This window comes from Netta rufina, assembly GCF_964035555.1.
Source record: "Netta rufina genome assembly, chromosome: 22".
NCBI classification, from domain to species: Eukaryota; Metazoa; Chordata; class Aves; order Anseriformes; family Anatidae; genus Netta; species Netta rufina.
The window spans coordinates 2,744,398-2,768,649 of NC_140146.1; the positions used below are offsets into that span (position 1 = coordinate 2,744,398).

At 42.5% G+C, this 24,252-nt stretch overlaps 1 protein-coding gene across 1 annotated transcript; it reads right to left on the minus strand.

Moving 5' to 3' along the window:
* Window positions 1-5,939: 5,939 nt before the first annotated feature.
* Window positions 5,940-22,689, minus strand: LACTBL1 (lactamase beta like 1; the record flags this gene model as incomplete). The annotated part of the gene is made up of 7 exons (XM_084300404.1): window positions 5,940-6,918; window positions 10,695-10,800; window positions 14,589-14,836; window positions 15,769-15,922; window positions 18,127-18,240; window positions 19,307-19,451; window positions 22,645-22,689. 7 exons carry the CDS (start codon window positions 22,687-22,689, stop codon window positions 5,940-5,942), a joined length of 1,791 nt encoding a protein of 596 aa, XP_084156530.1.
* Between the last annotated feature and the right edge of the window lie 1,563 nt (window positions 22,690-24,252).

A 24,252-nucleotide genomic window follows, 5' to 3' on the forward strand; every position in this document is an offset into this window, starting at 1 on the left:
GCCAGGGAAGTTTGGTTCGGAGCATCCAAGAAAAAGGTCCAAGGAAAGAAAATGAGTGCAGGAGCTGTACATGGGCTCCCAGGAGAACTCATCCTGGTACAAGCGAGGGCAGCTGCTTCCAGCATGCTCTAGAGGCCTACGAATGCACTCCAGGGTGTGCTAGAAACATCCTCCTGCACCCTAGAGGCCTCCTAGGGTTGCTTCCTGTTATCTACTGCCTCCTGGAGGCCTCACAAAGCTCTCCAGCACCATCTAGGGCACACTGGAGGACTCCAGTGGCCCTCCGCTCCATTCTGGATCCTCTGCAGGTCTACCAGGGCCACACAGTGACCTTCAGCTCCTCCTGGGGTACTCCCTCACAGGAGTACTCACAGTGGAGTACACTGGGATGGCTGTAAGATACTGTAGAGAGCACTGGAGAGTCCATTGAGGCCTTTAGAGGTGCTAGAGTACACTGCAAGGCCCTGCGATGCCTCCAGAAGGTCTTAGAGAGCACTGGAGGGCCACAGGAGGCCTGGAGGCTGCACTGAGAGCCAAGCCCCAGACCCACGTGCCACTGCTTCGCTCACCTAACATGCCAAATAGATGCATCACGCTCTGCCTCTCTTGCACTTTGAGCATCTCCGGCATTTTAGGAACTGGAACTGTTGGCATCTGGTGTGACACAGGAACATGGCAGGAGATGCACACTGCTGTCACAAGGTGCTTGCCAAGCCTGCCTGCCAGGCAAAACAGACCAACAAAACCAACTGACCAGCTCATGGCCCAGAGTGGCATCCACTCGCACTCATGCCTTACTCAAATTTCCAGCTTAGTCCATGCCTGTGACCTGGGCTACAAGGAACATATCTGTGATGGACATCTAAACAGTACAGCTCCTTGCAGGGGATTCAAGCACAGACCAGAGACAGAAAAACAAAACCACACAAACACCCTCAGGTCCACAAACACTAACAGGACATGAATGCACAGCAGTACCAGCAGGGGTAGTCACAGAATTATCTTTTACAGCTGAAAAAGGTGACCCTGCTCAGTCTCTTGGTAATACTGTGCCTATATGGTCAAGCCCCTTGCAGTACATACCAAAGCTCTCTGTGAATCCTCTGGTGAGTTACACAAATGGCTTGATGATATATCTGGAGATTAAAATATAACCCAGAAACAGAAGCGTACTGCACTGTGTCCCAAAAACAAGTTAGCCAGCAACCTCTGCTAAATATCCCACTATTAAAGGAATTCCAAGCACTTAAAATCTAGAAGGCTACAAGGTCAAAAGACTCTACAGCCAGCAAAACAGCAGGAAGAAGTTCTAAAAATAACAAATTGTCCCTAACTTGGAAAAAGTCTACACCTTACCTGCCTACTGCTGCTGTTTTCAGATACATACTGGCACAGGGAACTTGGATGATACATTTCCCCTAAACCCTGCTCCATCACTTTACCACCAAGATTGTAACTTTGATAATATTTGATGCACAGGGGAAGGCATATGGGCACATTCACAGTGAGCCCTTGAATTCTGCAAAAATCATAAGGGTCCTAGAACCATAGGGCAAACACGCACAGTAACATCATCTTCCTATTCATAAACATGCTATAAAAATTACTCACCTGAAGAAGAGCTGCATGCAATACAGGCACCTACAACTTACATAGATTGCTTTACTCTAGAAGATCCTACCAGCTGTTACCTCAAAAAGACATGCTTACCTCTTTGGAAATGCATCAGCCCATAGACTCTGACTCACCTAAGGAATCCTACAATTGGCTGAAGGAAAAACAAAGCACTTACCACCACCCCCCAACAAGCAGCTCAGCCAGAAAGAGCTCTCTGATGGGACACCTGCAGCTTATATACCATCAGGCCCCACCTGGCACCCAACCAATCACCTGGGAAAAGGAGGGGCAAGGAAAACAAACAAACAAATAAATAAAAGAAATCAAGCAGGATGAGCAGCAGCTGTGTTGTTTTTCTTTATCTGGCTCAGCTCAACAGCGTGCAAAGCACAACACAGAGGACTGGGTTATTTCTAGAAGCAACAATTCCTGTGCTTTTGCTTCAGCTTTGAATACTGAAAGGACACTATGATCAAGCAAGTAGCTGAAACTATTTCAACTGGAATTAGCTCAAACCTTTCTTCCCATAGGCAAAAATAATTTAGGAGCATAACAGATTACATGCCAAAAAACAAACAAACAAACAAAAAATTCAGTGTAATAACATGACTCACAGGAGAAATTAGGCACTCGAGTAGGCTATCTGAAAACCAAAAGGCTATGCTGATGGGTCAAAACACACTACAAGACACTGAAACTTGGCCTTCTGCTGCACAGACTTAAAAACTACTGTCACAATCACCAAGGCAGTACCCACCCAGTGCCCTCTAGCTCCCCCAGAAAGCCTCCCACTGACCCCCAGTTCCTCTGGGATGCCCAAGAGACCTCCCAGGGCACTCCAGGATGCCCTAAGAGCCTCTTCTTAAACCCTATAGGCAAAATATGGACTGTTCCTGGAACCCTGTGGCCTCTGAAGGCCTCTCAGGGCTCTCTAGCACACTCCTGGGCACGCTGCAGGCCTCCTGTGGTCCTCCCCTGCGCTCTAGGTCCTCCACAGGTCAACCAGGGCCACCCAGTTCCCACTAGCTCCCCCAGAAAGCCTCCCAGTGACCCCCAGTTTCCTGTAGGATGCCCCAGAGGCCTCCCAGGTCACAGTGGGATGCCCTACGAGCCTCTTGAACCCTAGAGGCAAAATAAGGACTCTTCCTGGTAGAGATGTTGCTCTGAGGCCAGTCCTAGTCCAGCCTGGTTTCTCACACAGTGAAAGCGTCTTCAGAATGAGAGGGTTGTCAAGGCAAGGGGATGAAAATTCACTGAACAAACCTTAACATGACAGATATAATCGAAAGCTGCATGGAGTGGAGGGACTGAGGTCTGCCTTTATTGGGAACTCACTACTACTATGTAATAATTTTAGAATCAAGGGAGGAGCTCTGAGGACAGAAAAGATATTTCATTTTAAATAAAATGGACTGTAAAAAGAATATCTGTCTCACTTGCATGTATTCTCCACCCTGCAGTTGCTCAATGGCTTGTTCATAGTGGATCTGCAGTCCTGCCTGTTCTCTCACCACTCTGTGTGGAAGACTGGGTGCGTTACGGGTTGCATGCATGGGGACTGCTGGCAGGTTGTACTGTTCAGCAACATGACTTGGCACAAACACTGAGAGCCAAACATAAAGGTGAAAAGATGGCAGTCACCTTCTGCTGGTCCTGACATCTGTAACTTTGGGTTTACTAATGCATCCTCTTGCAAAAATGTCTTGAGGGTTTTTACACATCTCGCCCAGGAGATGGCAGAAGAGTCCTAATGATAGCAAATACCAATTATCACCAGCTGTCATTTTGCCGGATGACAGATGTTTAAGCGGAAGGAAAGAATTAGGGATTTGTTGATGTATGATACAAATGATCGAAACCTTACAGATTTACAACCAAGACTTTTCAAGCTGCCTGTAAATTTATGCCCTCTTGCCATGCCTATAGTGATGTGTTGTGGCTTGATTTCATGTCATACGTCCCTCTTGCTGAAGCAAAGTGAAGTCAGTTGTAATACATCATCAGCTAGGAGCAAAGGATGTTTTAAAGGGCTGTCTTGTCAGGAAGATTTTAGGTCAGGAGTGATGTCGTGACAGTAGCAGTTTTTATCTTAGCACTCAGACTGCAGACTGGATTCCTCAAAATGAGGCAAAAATAATCATGTATTTAACAAGTTTGTGGGTGGGAGATGGCAGAATCTGGAACTGAGAGAGCCACAACGCAATAGAGTTTAGACAGAGCTCCTGCACTGAGCTGCATGAAAATCTCTACTAACCCTGTAATGTGTATGTCAGGAAGTGGTGTTCCAGGTGACAACGCTGGCACAAAGTACTTTGGACTGTCACAGAGTGAGTAGGAACTGCTCCAGTTAAGGACTGACACCTGCTAAAATGGGGCAACTATCTTGTAGTCAAACATTGCATCTTTTGAGCTCAAAGCCTGGAGAGCACTCTTGTGTCAGGCATGCCATGACACAGATTAGGCACCTCTCTAGGAAATGCCATGATAGTGCAACAAAATTGTCTGCAGCCTTATTTATGGTCATGATCATACATGACTGCAGTGAGAACTTGCATTGAGCTTACTGTTGTTGCAATAGCCCAGATTAAATACTTGCATATATGAGGATGTACAAGGTATGAAATGTGATCACTTACAAAGTCCAGAGGAAACCAATACAGTAGCAACCAAGACTGACTGTAAGGCAAAGCTTACGTAATTCCATTTGTTTACCAACAAACTGAAATTGTCTGAAAAAAAAAGGCAGGGAACTGAGTTTGCCAATCAAATTTATAGGCCTTCAGTGATGGTCTCTCTACTCAAAACTAAAGTTGAAAAACTACACACAGAATAAAATCAGGGAGAGACAAAAAGAGAGATGAGAAGCAGGTTGATTTATTTTTTCATCCTCATTAAGACACATCCACTTGCAAGACTGAACAAACGTGAACATGTCGTCAATCTGCAAGAGGATCCAGCCTCATACAAGTACCTGTGATGGTATGGAACATTATGAACTCTGAAAAGTCTTTGATTATTCTAGTATGCCTTCCCTTTTGCACTTCCTCCAGGATTTCCATGCTGTACAGTCATTACCATACTTCACAGTGACACTGTTTATATTAAGGTAACAGTTACCTTGCTCTTACTCTCTGTTTGTTTGTTTATTTATTTATTTATTTATTTATTTTCACTATATTTTAATATTGTGATTGCAGTTACACCTGCAATCACAATATTCTGAGCTTGGAGCAGGACTGCAGTATCCAAAACTCCTCAGTCAGTGGTACTTTTCCTCTCTTGAACTCATGGTGCCTGACTCCATTGCAGAGATATGATAGTGGCTATTAATGACATGTCATCCATCACGACTGCCTTGGCATTGTGTGAGCACAAGAAAGGAGAGGAGAATATACCTGTTGCCTTGAAGAATGCTTATAAATGCACCTGTCCTAAATGTAGTGCTCCCAGGTTAATGCATTTTCAACTACCATCCTCACTTACATGTAAATAAACACGATGGATATGAGTCCACAGATACCCTGCCCAAAATACTCATAAAGATTCCCATGCACTCCTGTATGTAAGTGCCACACTCAGACACTTGCCTGTGTACTGAGATAGTAACAAACCTGACTCCAGCTGGAATATACTAGAATGTATTCATATGACCCAGCTCACAGGAGTGTGCTTCAACTTCTATAATTAAGTGCTATAATATCCTTAGTGTGACCCCAACTTTTGCTGAAATCCGTGGAGCCAAGACATAACCATGTTGCAGTTTTTCATAGTTTTTTTGAGGTGAACCAGGAAAGAAATAAACCCCCACTTCTCAGGCATCACAAGCAGAGCCTGGTATCATGCTGTTGCCATTTTCCACCAAACCCAGATGAAGAATTTTGTTCATGGGAGCTGGGTTCATTAACTGCCCTGAAAGGACCACTGGACTGAAGAAGAGATGTTTTCTGAGAAACACAGGAAATTCCCAGCCCTTTGATGGTACCAGTCAATCACCACAACGGTAATTATACAGGCAGTAAATGTGTGAAGACCTAAGTGCTCAAGTTTTTATGACACACAAACACCATCCATCCAGCACATTCCCACTTATTGTTTCTGTAGGCATCCTCCATTGCTAGCCAGCCTGTCATGCAGTGCCAGGGGTGGCAAACCATTGCAGTTATTTTAGAAGTGATACATGACATATTTGTTGGACAAGGGAGTCATTTGCCAGCATCTTTCCCTTTCAAGCGGCATCCATAAAGCCACGTGGACAGGAGAGTCCGTTAAGATGCAGATTTTGAGCCACCTCCTGGGAATGGTCAGAAAAGGAGAAGGGACATTTAGCTATAGAATACAGGTTTACGAAGTACACGCAATACATTGTATGTGTTCAGGCCCGGTGCATCAAACCCAGGAGACAAACCCTTGCGATCAAATGGATAAAAATTAAAGAGCTGCCCATTCTGGGTCTCCAGTGAGATGGAAGCAGAGCCAAGATGCAGAACACAAGGGAACTCCTTGTCAAAAACAACTTGGAAGACACGATCTTCCAGGTGATGGAGCTTGATTGTCCGGTATTTCTCAGGGATCAGCTCTTCAACGTGAGGCCCAAACTGCTGCATGACCAGCACCCCACCAGGTCCAACTTTGATCTCATAGAAAGTCAAGTTGGAGTAGGTATAGTAGCCAACATAAGGGACTGGACTTGGAGGAGGAGACAAGGTTTTCTCTGCCTCTCTGAATGCAGTCTCCATGGCAGTAATAAGATACTCATATGTCCGAGTTACAATATCTTCACCTTGAGGCCTGGGCCCTGCCATCAGTACAATGAAGCTCAGGCGGAGTTTGGGGATAAGTGAGAAGGTAGCTGAATATCCATCAAGGTCTCCATCCTTCCTAATGATATCATAACCCAGTTGCTCATTAATCTCCCAGGGTGTGCCAGTCTTGTTAGCAAAATATTCAGTGGAGCACTTAAACAGAGGTGTCAGCATTGTCTTCACTGTGTCAGGCTCTAAGAGACGGCGGTGATAGGTGCCTAAAAAGACCATTGCCAGCTTGGCAAGGTCAGCAGCTGTGGAGTACATCTGGCCAGAAGGCCTGTACCAGCCAAGGTCATAGAGAGGGGCTGGCTGCTGGCTGCCATAGAAACCCACAGCCATTTGGGATCGGATCGGTGGTGTGATGTCGAAACCAGTGTCCTCCATGCCCAAGCGGTCTAGGATGTTCTCTGAGATCCAGCGCTGGTATTGTCCCTCAGCTGCATGGTCAGCTAGTACATGCGCCATCAGTGAGAAGGCCAAATTGCTGTAGTGGCATCTGAAAAGAAAGGAATATATCTGCATCAGCCTTACCTCAGTGATGCAGTGTAGGTATGACTTTGTTAAAACAATGGCTAGGTCTCTTTCATTTGGGGAATGATTGTGATTTTATTAGAGAAAGAGAAAGAAGTGAGAAGGCAGTGACGGAGAAGAAGTGTTAATGTCTTGATTTGTGATTAATTGAGGAAGGAGAAATTTCTTACATGAACATCAGCTGAGCTATTTAACTTCTAAGGTTCGAAAGCAGGCCAGAGATGGAAAAATCAAAAACAAAAACACCAAAAAAACCCACAATCAAACAAACAAACTTTTAAGCAAAAACCTATATATTTGCATATCCTGACTTACCGTCTAATAATTGTTCACTTAAAGAATGTCTTCATTCTCTCCAAGAGCAGAGTCAAGAGTTAGACATGCTTACCTTAAAGGTCTCAAAATCCCAGGTGAGCCTCAGGAGATTTAACATGGTGCAATCACTGAAGGACCTAAGCTATCTTAAGATAGGAAAAGCACTTAAAAAGCACTTAAACATCTCTAAAGCAGTATCCTGCAAAGGTGAGTGATTAAAGACATCTAAGTGCTTGAGTCAATAATGTACACAAAGGACATTAAGACTTTACACTTGAATTAAGTTTAAAGACATGAATGGACAATTTTGTTTCAAAAATATATATATAAATCAGAGATTGTGGTTTTAACATTTGATATTTTTTAAATGGTGTGAAGATACACCTCAATAAGGTCTATTTGGGTCATAAATTTGGAGTCACTTCAACTACTTCCAGCTCATCTAGATGAATAAAAGCATGATGTGTACATACATATTTTACCTCAGGAATAAATACAAGTAGGACTAAAAGTTTATGTCAAAAATGGGCTGAAGTTCAACATTCCCAGAAAAATATATTATCACTGAATGATAGAATAAGTAGTTGGAAGGGGCCTACAAGAATCACTGAGTCCATCTTCTGGCTCTACACAGGACCACCCAAAAAACAAACCATACATTTGAGGGCTTTGTCCAAATGCTTCTTGAACTCCAGAAGGCTTGGTGCCATTCCCTCCAGTTTAATTGCTGGTCTCTAGACAGAAGAGGTGAGTGCCTGCCCCTCTGCCCCACTTTGTGAGGAAGCTGCAGGCCACCACGAGGCCTCCCCTAAGTCTTCTCTTCTCTGGGTTTAACAAACCAAGTGACTTCAGCTGTTTCTCATACGTCTTGCCCTCTAAACCCATCACCATCTTTGTATCTCTCCTTTGGACACTCTCTAATAGTTTTATGTCCTTCCACAGAACTCAAGGTGAGGCTGCACCAATGCAAAGCAGAGCTGGACAATCCCTTAGCAACTGACAATCCCTTCCCTCAACTGGCTAGCAATGACATTCGTGATGCACCCCAGCTATGGTTGATCCTTTTGGCTGCCAGAGCACACTACTGACTACCAATTCAATTTGCTGTTGACCAGAACCCCCAGATACTTTTCTGCAGGGCTGCTCTCCAGCCTCTCATCCTGTAGCCATTATATATACCCAGGGTAGTCCTGTCCCAGGTGCAGAGTCCATCAGTTGCTCTTGTTGAATGTCTTGCTGTTGGTGACTGCCCAGCCCTCTAATTTGTCAAGATCTCCCTGCAAGGCCTCTCCACCCTCCAGGCAGTCAGCAGCTCCAAATTTAGTATCATCTGCAACCCTTTTCTAACACATTTAAGTCCTCTCTGCAGATCACGTGTAACAATTTCTTACCCTTCTTGAAAACTGGGACATTTGCAATCTTCCAGTTGACAGAGACCTCTCCAGACTTCCAAGGCCATTGTAAAATAATTCAGAGGGGTCTCGTGATGTCATCAACCAGCTTTTTGAGTACCCTGGGATGAATCCCATCGGGCCCCATAGACTCATATGCATCCATCTGGAGCAGCAAATTCTGCATGAGTTTGGAATTGGCTGGGAATTTATCATTTCCACAGTCACAGTCCTCCAACTCAGCACATCTGGGGTCCCAGGGCTTGTCACCAGTGTTGAAGACAGAGGCAAAGAAGGCATTAAGTGCCTCTGTCTTGTCTACATTCTTATTTCTGAGGTGACCATCCTCATCAAGTAATGATCCAGCATTTTCTCTGGTTCTCCTTTTGCTGTTAACACACTTTAAAAAGCCCTTTTTTGTCCCCCACTGTACCAGCCATCTTCAACTGTTTTTGGGCTTTGGTTGCATTAATTTTCTCCATACAAGGTAAACAGAGTCTCAATAGTCCTCCTGTGTTGCCTGACCTTGTTTCCAGTGTCCATAGACTTTCTTTTTGCACCTAAGCTCTAGAAAAAGATGCAAGCTCAGCTAAGACAGGCTTCTGCCCCACTTGCTTGACTTCTGACACTTTGGAATTACCTGCTACTGCTCTCTTAACAGATGACTCTTAAAAAGTGACCAGCACTGATAGATCCCAGCACCTTCAAATGCAGATATCCAGGGGACCTTACACCTACTTCCTTGAGCAGCTTGAAATCAGGGTTGATGTTTTGCTGGCAGTTTTCCTTGTATCATCAAAGATTTAAACTCAATTACTTCATGGTCACTGAATGATCAAGATGGCCACTGATTGCCACTGCAGTCACAAGACCCTCTCTGTTTACAAGCAACAAATTAAGCAGCTGTGCGGTATTCCCAGTTAACATCTGGGAAGTTGAGGTCACCCATATGGACAAGGTCAGATAATCTAGAGATATCCCTTACTACCTTATAGAATAATTCGTTATCGTCCTCATCCTGGTGTGATGGAAAATTCAGTTTTCCATAGCAATGACTATAAATTTCCTTTCAGAAGAATGAGCTGTGAGTATATCCAGGAACAGTGAAACAGAGTTAAAATAAACAATATGTGAAGTAATAAGGGGTTCAGATACTGTGAGTAGATGTCGTCACATATCTTAATGGTGAGCATGATATATAGCAATACATATGCATATGATACCAATGCAGATAACTTTTCCATTTGGTACTCAAGTCCTAAAAGGTACATGTATTCTAACCTCCTACATGATATTGGACAGAACTTCACACAAAGTTGCCAAGACCAAACTATTAATTCGTTTTCAGAAAGAGTTTTCTAAGCTTACAGGCTTCATGTGATGTAGAATCCTTAGTAACCCTACGCTAATTATTTCTGAATATAATTGAATTCAGAACATATATATTTCAGAATTATATTTCAGAATATAATTTGAATCACTAAACATTTTGCAGACTTTATTTTTTTTATTATTTTTTTCTTTTTTTAAGTCTAAATCTTTTCCTTTATCCACTGCCCATTAGCTCTTTTTCATAAGTTTGGTTGTTTGACTGCAGTTCAGGTAACAGACTTTTAGCAGACTACATAAATTGTAAACAACTGTTAGAAGAATTTATAATAAGAGATGTGCAAATTTCTACAGACATAGCATAACCTTCAGTAAAATCTATGATAGTTTAAATTCACTGGTTTAACTTGCCAGGTCACATGTGAAAATCTGTATCTTTCACACTTTAAGGCTCATTGGACCTAAGTATATTGATTTAATTTGCCCCATCTAGGCTTCTCACTCAGGTTCTATACTCAATCAAAAAAGAACCTGGCAACTCTAAAAGTAACTCTTTCCAACCTAAGACAAATGTATTTGTAGATGGATAAACTGAAACTTCTAGGAATAACTGTCTTTTTCCATGGGACATGGAGTCTACAGGTGAGATTAATGTCAGTATGGAACATGAACCCAAACCAAAAGCCCATAGGTGAATACATCTGACCTGGTTCCAGGATCAGCGACCAAGACATCATCTTTCAGAAGAGCCAGAGCATCTTGTGTATTGCCTTTCCACAGCAGGGTGGTAGACCGCAGCTTCCTGGGCAGACCTGTACCATGGAGAAGAAACATCCCACAATTTGACACCGGTTATGGTCCAATGCTCTGGTTTGGTTGGGAGAGAGTTTATTTTCTTCATTGTAGCTGATATGGTGCTGTGTTTTGGATTCAACATATAAACAGTCCCTTCCCTTCCCAACCCAAGAGATTTCCAGCTTTCTTTTGCCCTTCTAATTCTCTTCTGCGATACAGCTGCGGATAGCACTGGGAATGTGTGGGGAGGGTGAGAAAGTGGCTCTGTACTGCTTAGCTGCCTGCTAGGGTTAAACCACGATATCCAGGAAATGTTGAATCTGGTGAAGAGCAATCAAAAGGCAAGATTTAATGGCAAGATGGAAACAGTAATGATGCAGATACGAACAAAGCAAATGTGCTGCAAGAACCTGGTCGTACTGGACTGCAAGCCACAAAATTCAAGTCATAGACCACTGAATTTGGGTAATGTAATTCCTGCCCCAACACTAACTCTGGACCATTACTTTCAACAAAAATACCTTGGTGAATAAAATAGAAACTACCCAGGTGTATTTTGGAAGTGAAGGGCACATTGGCTGCTGGGGAAATCCCTGTCTGTATTTCCACATGATTATTCTCTTGCCTATGAAGTTTAAAACAATTTTTAAACAGATCCTTTAAACAGACTTTTGTTCTTTATGCCATTCTACAGAAGACTCGATCTCTGAAATATTCTAATCTTGGTCTAAAGTACACTTAGCTATTTTTTTTTCAGCTTTAGAAAAATAAATTCAGAGTTTCTGAGTGTAGAAATATTGAAGTTCTTTTCACTTTTAATTCCACAGCACTGAACAATAATTTCCCTAAAAACATTCGGACAGGACTTTTAAAATCCTAAAGTTCCTTTGCACAAGACCTGTGGCTCACCAAGTCCAGAGCTTGGATTACATCTAGAATGAAATATTTATTGCAGATTACAGATGACTTTGATTTAGAGGTTAGAAGAAAATCAGGAAGGGTACATGACAGAAAAATGACTTGCAATCATCTGCTCAGTGAGCATGTGCTTCATTACGGAAAATCTGAATGAGGCCCTATTCTTTTGTAGCAGCAACACATGTTTTTCTGAATAGACTTGACCTTGGGATTTGAACTGAAACAAAAATGCTTTTTTCTTCTAGTTTAGGATTACTTGTGCATCACACTGACTAGATAAGAGATGAACTGAGCATATTACAGTAGACAACGGGCTTCTTCATTTTCTACTTGCCACACTCACAGCAAAGAAAATGTTGCACCACTGGGAGAGCTCAACCAGCACCACATCAGCAGTGCAGCCTCTCTCTTGAGGTTCACTAGAAATGGTAATCAAGAGAATTACTGAGCGTAACAGAAAATCCACAGTCATTGATTTATAACTCATGGTCTGCTAATTGATGGGACAAGCCTGCTGTTAATAATTTACAATAACATCTCAAGCTGCCATTCAAACACATTTGAAAATCGCAGTCTTAACAAGCCAGAACTTTACTCTAGTGATGTAATGGTCATCAAGTGTTGAAGAGAAAAATCTTTGGAGTTACTTTTGTACTATGCAATGTAGAAAAGTCCAGATAATGAAGATGTATTCTACTGGAAGAATTAAGATGAAGAACACTTTACAGTATGCCATGAGATGACTTTGATCTTAATACTAAGCAGAACCTACTTCTTTTTCATTCTTTTGTTACTCAGGAAATGTAACACGTGACCTCAACATTCATCTGACTTTTCAGCTGGGGTTTCAAATTGTGCTTCTGCATCCATTAGATTGTCACTGTGCAAGTTGGCTGGTGTGCCCTGATGGTGTGCTCTACATAACAATGTTTGAGAAGCTGGGCCACATCCTATATATATATATATGTACATATTTAGGAACTTAAAAGGAGATAAAAACCAACACAGTGAAAGAAGCAATGGAATATCATTACAAGCAATTATGCTATGACCAGGTACACTTTTGACATATGCTTCCCGTAAATATTTCTAGTACATCACTATTGGGCTGTTTGTGTGTGCACTGAACAGACATCCTGCAATGGGCAGTGTGTGGGAAACTGCCCTGTTCCATCGTTTTCCCCTGTAGTTGGCTCTGGTGAGGATGCATCTCAAACACTGTGATCAGTTTTGGGCCCCTTCCTACAAGAAGGACATGGACGTGCTGGAGCATGTTCAAAGAAAGGTGGTGAAGCTGGTGAAGGGTCTAGAAAACAAATCTTATGAAGAGAGGTTGAGGGAACCGGGATTATTTAACTAGAAGAAAGGAGGGTCAGTCTTATCATTCTCTCCAACTGCCTCAAAGGAGGTTGTAGTGGGGTGGGTGTCAGTCTCTTCTCCCAGGCAGCAAGTGATAGGACAAAAGGAAATAGCCTCAAGTTGCATCAGGGGAGATTTAGTTTGGAGACATTGGAACAGGCTGCACAGGGAAGTAGTTGAGTCACCGTCCCTGGAGTTATTCAGAAGACGTACTTAGGGACATGGTCTATTGGTAGCCTTGGCAGTGCTAGGTTAATGGCTTGACTTGATGTTCTTAGACGTCTTTTCCAACTTACATGATGCTATGATTCTATACTATCTTCTCTTCCTTTCTGGAGTGTCTTGGGCCAGTGGGGTTGGGAGGACAGGTCTCACTTCTCCTGGAGAGCCATTGTGTGAGCTTGAGATGCAAGACACCAGATGATGGGGAACTACAACAAGGCAGGGAGCTGCAGCCCCAGCACAGTGTACTCCTGCAAGAAGTAGCCAGACTGGCTTTGGGCACTTCTGAGAGCCAGATAGAACCAGGCAGAGTTGGTGCTCCTCAAGACATAATTAGCATGGCTAGAGCAACACCACCATGGCCAGGAGCTGGGCAGCCTTGTGCAAAGACCTTCCTTTCAGTCTCCTACTGCTACAGGCCAATTTGTGTTTTCTGTCTTTTAAACAGATGTATTTCCAGACTTTGGTCTCATTAGTCCTTGGAGAACCCTTATTTGGCTGGCTTCAGGTGATGCTCTGCTTTGTATTGAGGTACTGCAATTTGCCTACAGATTATTTTAATCACAGGTCCTAATTTAGGTTATTTATTCCAATCTGCAATAATGCAAGTTCTACAGAGTTCAATTAAACTGCTGCAGGAGATCTCAGCATGGTGTCTTTGACCAGTATATACTGGAATCCCCAAGTCAATTAAAAGCTTTATTTCAAGAGGATCTTTATCTCCTGGGTCCTGTGAAATCTTTCCACCTTAACATTAGATTTTCCCAGGTATGAAAGTAGCAGCAGATTAATAGTCGCCTGCCAGCAAGTACAAAGCTATTAATAGCTCAGGAATCCCAGATCAGAAAGCACGCTGACAACTAAATTTAGCTCAGCAATCTAGGTCTATCTGATCAAAGTAGAAATGTTTGGTGCACTTTGACCCTCAACTCTACATCTCAGAAAAATAAGAGCACTCCGGGCTGGAGTACAAAAACTGTTATGCAATTTGAGACTGATTTCAGGTCAGGCTACAGCGTTGAAATAAATATATATTCATCTTCTATGGGAAAAAAAATTTCCCCTGCCCACAAAGCAGCTTGGCCCCTTTCTGAACAGGTGGCCTGGAGGAGTTTCCATTAATCACTTCATGAAGCTCCTGACGGCTTGATTCCAAGGGTCTTTCCTGACCTCTGAGAAGTGCAGATGTCATACTGATAAATAGCCTAGAGAGCTGTCTTTTTAATCCCTGACCCATGATCTGTTGTCTCTGTGGTCTCTTTCAAGTGGCACAGTGGTCTGCAGAGAGCAAGTAGGGATGCCTCACCTGAGAGCTGGCTGGCCATTCTACGCAAGGTAACAGGAGACGGCTTAAGTGGTGTTGAGCCTTTTTCCAAAAAAATCAGCCCATCTGCTGTATATCTCTGTTCTGATTCCTTGAACCTTCCCAGAGGATTTTTAATGGCAAAGTTCTGGACATAACGTTCCAAAGGGTCATCCAGAGATGTGACTTTCCCTTCTTCCCACATCTTGTACAACATAATGGTTGGAAAGATCTTGGATACACTGGCAATTCTGTTAAGAAACAAACATAAAAGTATTGAGAAACCCATGAAACAAAACAACAGATGCTCAGTACGAGCAGTACTCAGTACCAAACTGACCCACTACCTGTAGACTTACATGCCAATACCTCTATTCAGAACAGAATGGCTAACATACTGGAAAGTAGGTTAGGTTAATATCCTTAACTCTGGCCTTCATGGTCTGCTATTCAACATTCTGGAATAGTCTGCACAGGGTGGAGGCTTTTTTGAATGTGTTTTGGCAAAAGAACATATTTTAACTGCACTCTTCATTTGAATTGGTTATGCTGAATTATGTGGTTTCTTTTGTTCAGTCTACATGTCCACTGTGTAGAAGATGTGGTGCAAAGTCTTGTAGTATCTATGATGTTTACATGATTAAATGCAACCCCAATAGTGCATTGGATTACAGAACTTTCCTCTGCACAGCTTTTGAGCCACTCTGCCCCAAGCATGTAGTGCTGCATGGGGTTGTTGTGGCCAAAGTGCAGGGCCCATCACTTAGCCATGTTGAACCTCATCCTCTGCCCATCAACCCAACTTGCTCAGGTCCCTGTGCAGGGCCTTCCCACCCTCCGGCAGATCAACACATCCCCCCAGCTTGCTGTCATCTGCAAACTCGCTGAGGGCGTGCTCAATTCCTTCATCCAAATCATCAATAAAGATATTGAAAAGGATGGGCCCCAACAGTGACCCCCGGGGAAAACCACTCGTGACAGAACAGTCAAGTTTGGAAAAGGTCTTCTGGAAGAAATAGCACGAGGTCCTCTATGCAGGGATTGTATCATGATACGGGGAGTGTGTATCTGTTAATCACAGCTACTAAAACTTCTCAAAATTGTTCACTTTGAGGATAACATTTGATAGCATGCAACCCATATGTTTCATACATGTATATAACACAGTAGAAACAGGTCTCACCTGTAAATAGTATACTCATTCGGCACCACTGAGGAGGGATCTGAGCCATTCTTCTTTCCAAAGTTGCCTGTCCACAGCACAGTGTCATTGTAGATAACAATGGCTGACATGGCAGGGAGACCAGAGCTATGAATCCTTTGCCGCAGCATCATATCTACCTGGAAAATGATAGGAAATGACAAATATCCAAGTGAAGAGTCTTATAATGCATATACTCTGTAACAGGCAGAACTAGATGCAGAAAATCAGCCCTACTTACTGTCAAGCAACTGAGAGTATACACAGCCTGGTGATTTTTCAAATGTGTTTTGCCAAAAGAACATATTTTATCTGTCCTGTTCCTTTGAATTGCTTATGCTGAATTATGCAGTTTCTTTCTTCAAGTGTACACATCCACTGTTCAGAGTAATATGGTGCTCATTCTGATAATTCTATGATGTTTATATGATTTAAAAAAGTGCTGAAACTCTAAAAATCGTAATTTCTTTCTTCTTAAATTGTATGGTGTACCTGTTATTTACACTAATATATAGGTTCAAATATGTATGAGAAAAAGATCCAGACCTTTCAAATATCCCATGATATTTTACATGCCATCAAACATGCTAGAGCTAAAAGTCTTGTTTAAACTGCACTCAGAGGAACAGTGCTGACACAGAAGGCTGTGATTGCTTTTTGCTTCCTATTGTTCCAGGGTTATATAGACTTAATCAGCCACTGTGCTCCCCCCACCTCCTACAAAGAGAATGCATTACTCTTTTATGACTTTCTCAAAGCTGTCACAGAATCATTAAGTTTGGAAAAGACCTCCAAGATCATCTGTTCCAGCCATCTGCCTACCACCAATATTGCCTACTAAACCACGTCCCTACGCAACACATTCAACCTTTCCTTAAACACCCCTAGAGATAGTGACTCCACCACCTCCTTGGGCAACCCGTTCCAATGCCTGACCACTCTTTCTGAGAAGAAATTTCTCCTCTTTATTTAATTTACAAAATAGAAATAGTTTCACTAGTCTGTTTCAAAGAAGTTAGGAGGTGTTTGGATACCTTATTTCTGAGGAGGATATAGAAGGGAGGTTTGGTGACTCTTGGTCACTCGGTGTCCTACAACCTCTCTGACTTAGTTCTAATTGAGTAATAAAATACCATTCTATAATAACATCAGAGACAACAATAGAGACTTAATAAAATTGAATGTGAAGTGATAGCAATTGAAATTCAGTGTAGACAAACTGATGTGCATGTAGGAAAACAACCCTAACCACACATACACAGAGATGGGCAATGAGCTGATTGTTAGCACTTGGGAACAAGACCTTAGGTCTATGATGGATGTTCCTATTAAAACATTTTCTCAGTGCTCTGTGACAGAAAAAGAGATGAAGCAAATATTAGCTCTTATTAGAAATGCAACAAAAAGTAAAACAGAAAACAGTACTTTGTCATCGTATAAATCCCTGATCCAATTGCACCTTGAATACTGTCTAGGATTCCGATTTCCTGCATCTCCACAAGAGTATACTAGAACTGGAAAGTACTCAAAGAAGAATGAAAATAGCAATCACAGCTGTGGGACAGCTTCCTCATTATAACTAATTAGGCTAGGACTCTGCAGCCTGGAAAAAGAGACAAATGGAAGACTATATCATATGATCAGGGTCTACAAAATCAGGCATGTCCTGTCAAAGCATGGTTGTCCTTACACTTCATACAGGCAAGGCAATGCTACATGATTTCCTCATGTCAAATAGAGCCTACTAGAATTTCAAACAGCATTACAATATTAGAGAAAGCATATCATACTGAGAAAAAACAGATTTCTCCTTCATTCAGATGCAGGTTTCCTTCCCCTTCCCTACCCCCTTCCTCTTCCCCTTTCCCTTTTCCTCCACTCCTTTTTTTGAAGTTAGCTACAAGAGCTTTTTGTTTTTTAAATGGTGGCATGTAAGAAAGCCAGTAAAGCAATAAAATCAGGAAGTGATGGTCACTGGCTAATAGGCACTAGTTACATGAGTCAACTGCTTTCAGGACATGAATGATGCAGTGACAAGATGCCAAGAACAAGAGCAGCTGTCATTTCTGCTGATGTATGCTCACCAGAACTTCTGATGGGCAAGCAATAACATAAATTCATCATAGCTTGTTATTTGGATAAGTTATCTGCCTATGGACCTGTTCTGTATGGCCAGTGAAGGAGTTTTACATACCCATTTGTAGATTCATGTGATATACTTTTTCTCTGTCCCCTACTTCCTTCCTCAGTGATGCTCTGAGGCAAAATGCGTATTGGCTCCTATATACCCTTCAGAACAGTAGTCATGAAATATTTCTCCCCCAGTTCCCTTCTCCTCACAGACCTTCTCCAATGCATCCTTCAGAATGGGGACTGGGTGGTCCAGTGGTACTGGTTCTGGATAGCGGGGACACATCTGCACAGCTTCTGATCTTACTTCCATCACAGATGGGTCTGGAAAACAGTTCACAGATAGTATACGTGACGTGAATAGACATACCAAAAATCATAGAGTCATTGAGAATCTCTAACCTCATCCAACAGTCAGCACTAGCTTTATTGACTGCATTGTCCAAAGCTGAAAAACACTTCTGCACAGAAAAAGAGAATCTGGAATTGTTTCTATCTTGGATGCTACAGGACGTGAAGAGATCATTGTGCTCTGTTATTGCTCATTCCAATGTGATATAGCACATGGAACAAACAGGATCTGCAAAAGACTGCAACTGACTCTGCAACCTGGATGACTAAGAGGCTGGGTCTACAAATGACTGTGGAAACTATTTGTAACTGGATTTAGAAGCAGTAAAAGTGCCATGTCACTGTCTAGAGGTGGGTCTGTGTTTGGGTTAAGGAAGACAGTGTTGTCCCATGCATATTTTAACCTCAGAAACTGGATGTAGAAGTGAATTGTAAGTGCCACCCAAAATTGAATACAATTTCAATGGTTAATAGAATACATTTATATCAACTAATGTATTTGCTGTCTTCTGAATTAACTGTATCCTGCATGGGGAAGAGACATATCTTAAATATGGGGGGGCAAGCAAAGATCTTTTGATTCAGTGCAGTATGAAGTATGTAGTATGACCCTGGGACTTGAACCAGTTCAAAGATCTAAGATTAGAGGAATATGGTAGGAAGCAAACCCATCAGATGAATGACATGGTAAGGTGTGAAACAGAATCCATTCTAAATTGGAGTGATGTTTACATTAAGATAAAAAAAAAAAAAAAGGGGGGGGGGGAGGGAATGCATGTGAAATAAAACGTCTTTTTCCTTGGTATATCAATTAATCTATGTCAAAGTCAGAAGTATTGGCAAATCCATCCATGAGCTAGATTTTCTTGTGATCATGAGCTCCTCTGGACACCAGAAGAGTTAAATGTCACCCCATCAACCCAATTTTCTGTTCTTGCACCAATTAGCATGTGTTAATCTGGGTGCTGTCAGGTCTTTGGGAAAAAATGTCCATTGTGAAAAAGGCCTTTACTGGTCAGGCTTAAAGCTGTTTACTCACTGGGATCCAGTTTGGGGAGGCTGTACTGCCACAGGAAGCAGCCTGTCATAGCTACAGACAGCAGAAAGAAGAAGATGGCCAACACATGAATCCATTTCACTTCCATAACAATGAACTTGAGGAGGCCCCGGCTGCTGGATTCCTGCTGTAAGGAGAAAAGATATCTCAGAGTAAAAGAGAGAGGAAAATGGTCTCTCATGCATGGCAGTGAGGTGAAAGGCACACTACATCAAACAATAACACTACTGCAGGGACATGGACTAATCCCAGTACTCCTGTGACACCTCGCTTGGCATTCTAGACCACATTGTAATTATTGTAATTTGTAATTAGAACCAGAGGTGACATCTTGTCTTTCACCGATCTTTTCAAGACATTACTCTCCTCACCTTTTTGGCCTTACTGATTCTTATAGAAGAACAACACCCACACACCAGCTGATAGATTGCTTTTTTTCATTCCTGCAGGTGAATTTCATCAGCCCAGACTGGCAGTATTTTTTATAGCTCTCATTTCATACCTTCTCAACCACCATGACTTATTCCTGGTTATCTATTCCACCCCATCCCTGTTTTTGCAGAGTCCAGCATCTGTTCTTGGCAGCCACCAGCCAGACACAGCTTTTACAAAAGAATGATATACATTTCACGATGTACCATGAATGATAAAACTTTTTCACTTTCTATTTTGCATGTGTAATTCCCATTATATTATGTATATTCCATAATCTTGACATTTTCAAATGTCGTGTTTCGGAAAACTGGCTAATATTTTAGGTTGATGCAGATTTCACAATACTGGAGAGCATCAAGGTTGGGGAGACCACCATATAAACATTAAAGAAAAACAAAACAATGAACAGATGACAAGTGATTAGGTCCTTAAGCATGAGCTCTGCTCTTTCACTTACTGTGAGACATCAATAGGTTGCTTTTGAAAGCTTGGTGATTAATGTTATATAACAAATGGCCTGCCATTTACATCCAATACTCTTTTTTTTTTTTTTTTTTTTTTGGTGAATTATAGGGTATTTCATGCAAGAGTTTCTGCAGTCAACTGAGCCTTATCACTTACAATAAGGTAAGCTGTAGAGCCACTTGCACATGGCTTTGTGGCTCTGTAAGGATCCTCCTGGGGGATCTAGACTCTGATGAAACTCTGGGTTGCAGTTTTGGGTTGCAAATGTGGCATACTTTCTGTACGAGAACAGAAAGATGCCACAGTTACTTCTGAAGCCCCTTAGTCAATTCAGGCATTATCACATACATTTTGAAGGTGCAACATACTCCAGGTTCTTCCATAACATCATTAGGACTTCAAGGATGCCTTAAGACTATACAGGTTCCTGCAGACCCACTCAGCAGATAGACCCACTCAAGCCTTAGCCTGACACAGCACACATGCAGTCCATATTCTAGATATCAGACTAAGTCACATACATGTATGTCCCTAGATAGAGGAATCTGTTCGGACACCATAAAGAGCTTCGTTTAGATATAAACAATCTAGAACAGTTGGAACTAGGTCCTGTCCAACCCAAGCTGTTCTACAATTCATAGAGTGCCTTATCAGGCACTGAGGAGAAGCCTGTAAAATATCTCTTTAACCATCCTCACACTGACAGGCTTCAGTTTATGCTGGAGTATGTTTCCTAGAGCTGCAATGAGATGCTACTTTCCTGCAGTAAGGAGCTGGATAAAACCCTCTTTCCCCTGGAGTAGTCATGGGGTGATTTCCTTGAATCTATCTCCATCAAAATAAGGTGATTTCACCACCAACCCGCAGTTTCTCAGATGATTTTTTCTGCCTTTTTCCCCGCTTTACTGAGAAATCCTGATTTCTGGGTCTAAGAGCATGAAAGGAAAAGATTTTCTGATACACACGTCATCTCACAAACGCCAGGCTCCCCAGACCACTAACTAAAGACCCAGAGATACTGACATTGAACTCTCATCCGTTAATCTAAACTTTATTTATTTATTTATTTATTATTTTTTATTATTTTCTTGTGGATGAAATGCTATGAAACCATGGCAATACTATGAAATTACAGGCATGGATATCTCTTCTGTCCACTGGGCACCAAATACACAAAGTGCAACTCTAGATGTGAGGAATATTCATCATCCTGAGAGGAAGAACTACTCTTCCAGCCATCTTTCAGGAAAAAATACTCTTACTGCTTTTTCCTCGTGCCTGTAAGGCAGGCAGACAAAAAGGTGGATAGATACCTGCAAATAGACTCTTCACATTTCCCACCCCAAGATCTGTGTGATCTCACTTCTCCTTTACTTTTTTTTTTTTTTCCATCTCACATACATTGCTCAATGATCTTCATTGCTAATCGCATAAATACAACAAGGCAGGGCGAGTGAGGGTACGAAGCACTTAGATACATGAAAATGAATTCAAAAACATAAGGAAACAAGATCACCCAGCTTCTCAAAGTTAAGTTAGGTGCATGCTCCATTTTTTTCCCCTGAGCTTTGAAAACTTATGATGGAGGGGAAGGAATGGGAGTTGCACACAGACTCAGCTGTACAGTATCTGCCCTCTCCCCATGCTCATCTAGTCCCAGCACATACCATCAGCCGAAGCTGTCTCAGTCCCAGAGGATGTGGTCAGGCATCTCAGTGTGTGTGTGCCATAACAAATCCAGACTCTGTGATCTCAGCCCCGGCAAAGGTGAAGCAGAGCTCCTTGCCATGTTCCTTAAATGCAGCTGCTTGCCAGACAGGCACTGCTCAGTTACTCCAGTTGAAGTAGCCTTTGCTCCATCATGTTTCTGCTCCAGGTTTACCTGTCCATCTGACCCGTTCAGACCCTCCAGAAAGTGCTGCTGATCTCCTCTGGGCAAGGAGATTAAGCAACAGGGACAGAATGGAATTTGCTCTCAGGAAAGTGCCTGAGAGATTGAATGTTAATTCTCTCTAATGCTTCTCTGCCATGTGTGTGAGTCACAGCTGAAACCATGAGGGCTTCACAATCTATTTATAGCAGCTTCATCTCCTTCTGGCATCAGAACAGGAAGTGATTAACTTGTGAGATGGACAGCCCCTGAGTTGCTCCAGCCAGCAGTCCCCGGGGCAGGCTTGGAAGGGGGCAGGCTGAGCTGTTTGCAGGCAAGGGAGGAAGAGAAGCTTAAGCCAGGAGCTCAGGTACCCTCTGGACTTAATGCTGAACAGTCTCCTATAGTTTCCCTGCAGTGATAAACAAGAGGGTCATTCCTAGCTAACAGGCTTACTAGATATAGATGTGGCTGGTGTTTTCCTTCCCGTTAGCTGCTGGAGACTCTGAAGAAAAGCGGAATGTTGTGATTTGCATGAGGTAAGCCTTACCCGCAGCTGTAACCCATCCATGGCTGTTGAGAATTCTCTTCTCATCCCTTGTGCTGTCCGTCTCTACAAAAAAAAAGACTCATAAAACCCTGTGAAGAAGGGAAAAGAAAGGTTAATGCAGCGTAAAAAAAAAAAGAAAAAAAAAAAGAAAAAAAAAAAGAAAAAAAAAAAGAAAAAAAAAAGAGTTGGAAACAGGAGGAAAGCCCCATTAAGGAAAGCCCAGTCAAGGAAAGCTCTTCTGCTAGCACAGAGTAACAAAGCAGGATCAGCAGAGCAACAGGGAGGGACTGGTTTTGGACAGGGATGTAAACCAAAGACCAATCCACAGTAATGCCTTCTCTCTATCTCTTGTTTGGCAGCATCTTGAATTCAGTGCAAGGGCTGGACTCATGTTCTGTGACTTGTCAGTAGCAAAACCATCCTCATCCCACCTCCCAAACACAATGAATTGGAACTTTGAGACCTTTAGGGCTGACACTTTCAGTGCTCTCTCCACCTTCTCAGCCATGCTTCCTCTTACATAACCAGTCCCTGAAGACCTGAAGCCCCTACTAAGTCTTGGGAATCACAAACACAGACAAGAAACTGTATCACAGATTTGGAAGTCTAGCATAGCTGTCATTTGCCCCCCACAAGCCCCCGCTTGCCTTGCTACCTGTCAGCGGCAATTCAATAGGCAAAACCCCCTGTGTGAGAGCTCTTACCAACCTTGCTGCTGTCCTCCGGGTTCCAATGATGATGAGTTTGGAGTTCCAGATGTTAAGTGCATCTGAAGCACTAATCCCAACAATCGGCCTCCCTGAACACAGATTATTTATTGGCCATGCCTCCTCAAGCAATGCAGCATCTGTCCAGGGATGCAGCCAAAAGGGAGTATTACTGGTGATTTCATGGCTCAAACAACACAGCAGAGTGGAAAACAGGGGGCTGCAAAAGCAGGAGGGGTTACCCACTGTAAGCTGTAAATATTCATAATGCACTGCCATTATCGTGTAAAAGTACATTACAAATGCTCTGTGAAGAGGAGGGAATGATCATGTTCTCATTTATGTACCAAATCTATGTCAGGAATTACCTCATGGGTCTTGTCACCCTGTTGTTTTCTTCAAATGTCCATAGATAAGGATATTCTCTTCAATACCATCACTTCATTTCAGTATCTCTGATGGTGGTCCAGCCTCTGATGGTGCTCAAAATACTCCAGTGGAGCCTATTCAGCTCTGTGCCTGTGCCCCAGATTTTTTCCCAAGTTTTTCTGAACAGGGCTGTAGACAACCTCCTCACTAATTGGAGTGATCAAACTCATCACAGTTTTGTTGATCACCATTTCTCTCCCTGTTACAATCTCCCCACACCTTCCTCCACAACCTGTGCAGAAATATTCCATCAAAGCCAAAGAGAAGTGCACATGTAGGTAACTCATGCTCTTTACATGTTACGTGTTGTCATCCCATTCTTTCTCCATTTCCCTCCTTTTTTGTAGAGTTCATAAAAACATAGTTTTTACAATCTCCATCTCATTGTGATCTGTAGTAATCCACTCATTATCTCTATATTTCTTGACCTTCACTCTGAAATCCATTTGCTCTGTGGTTCTCCCCAGCACAA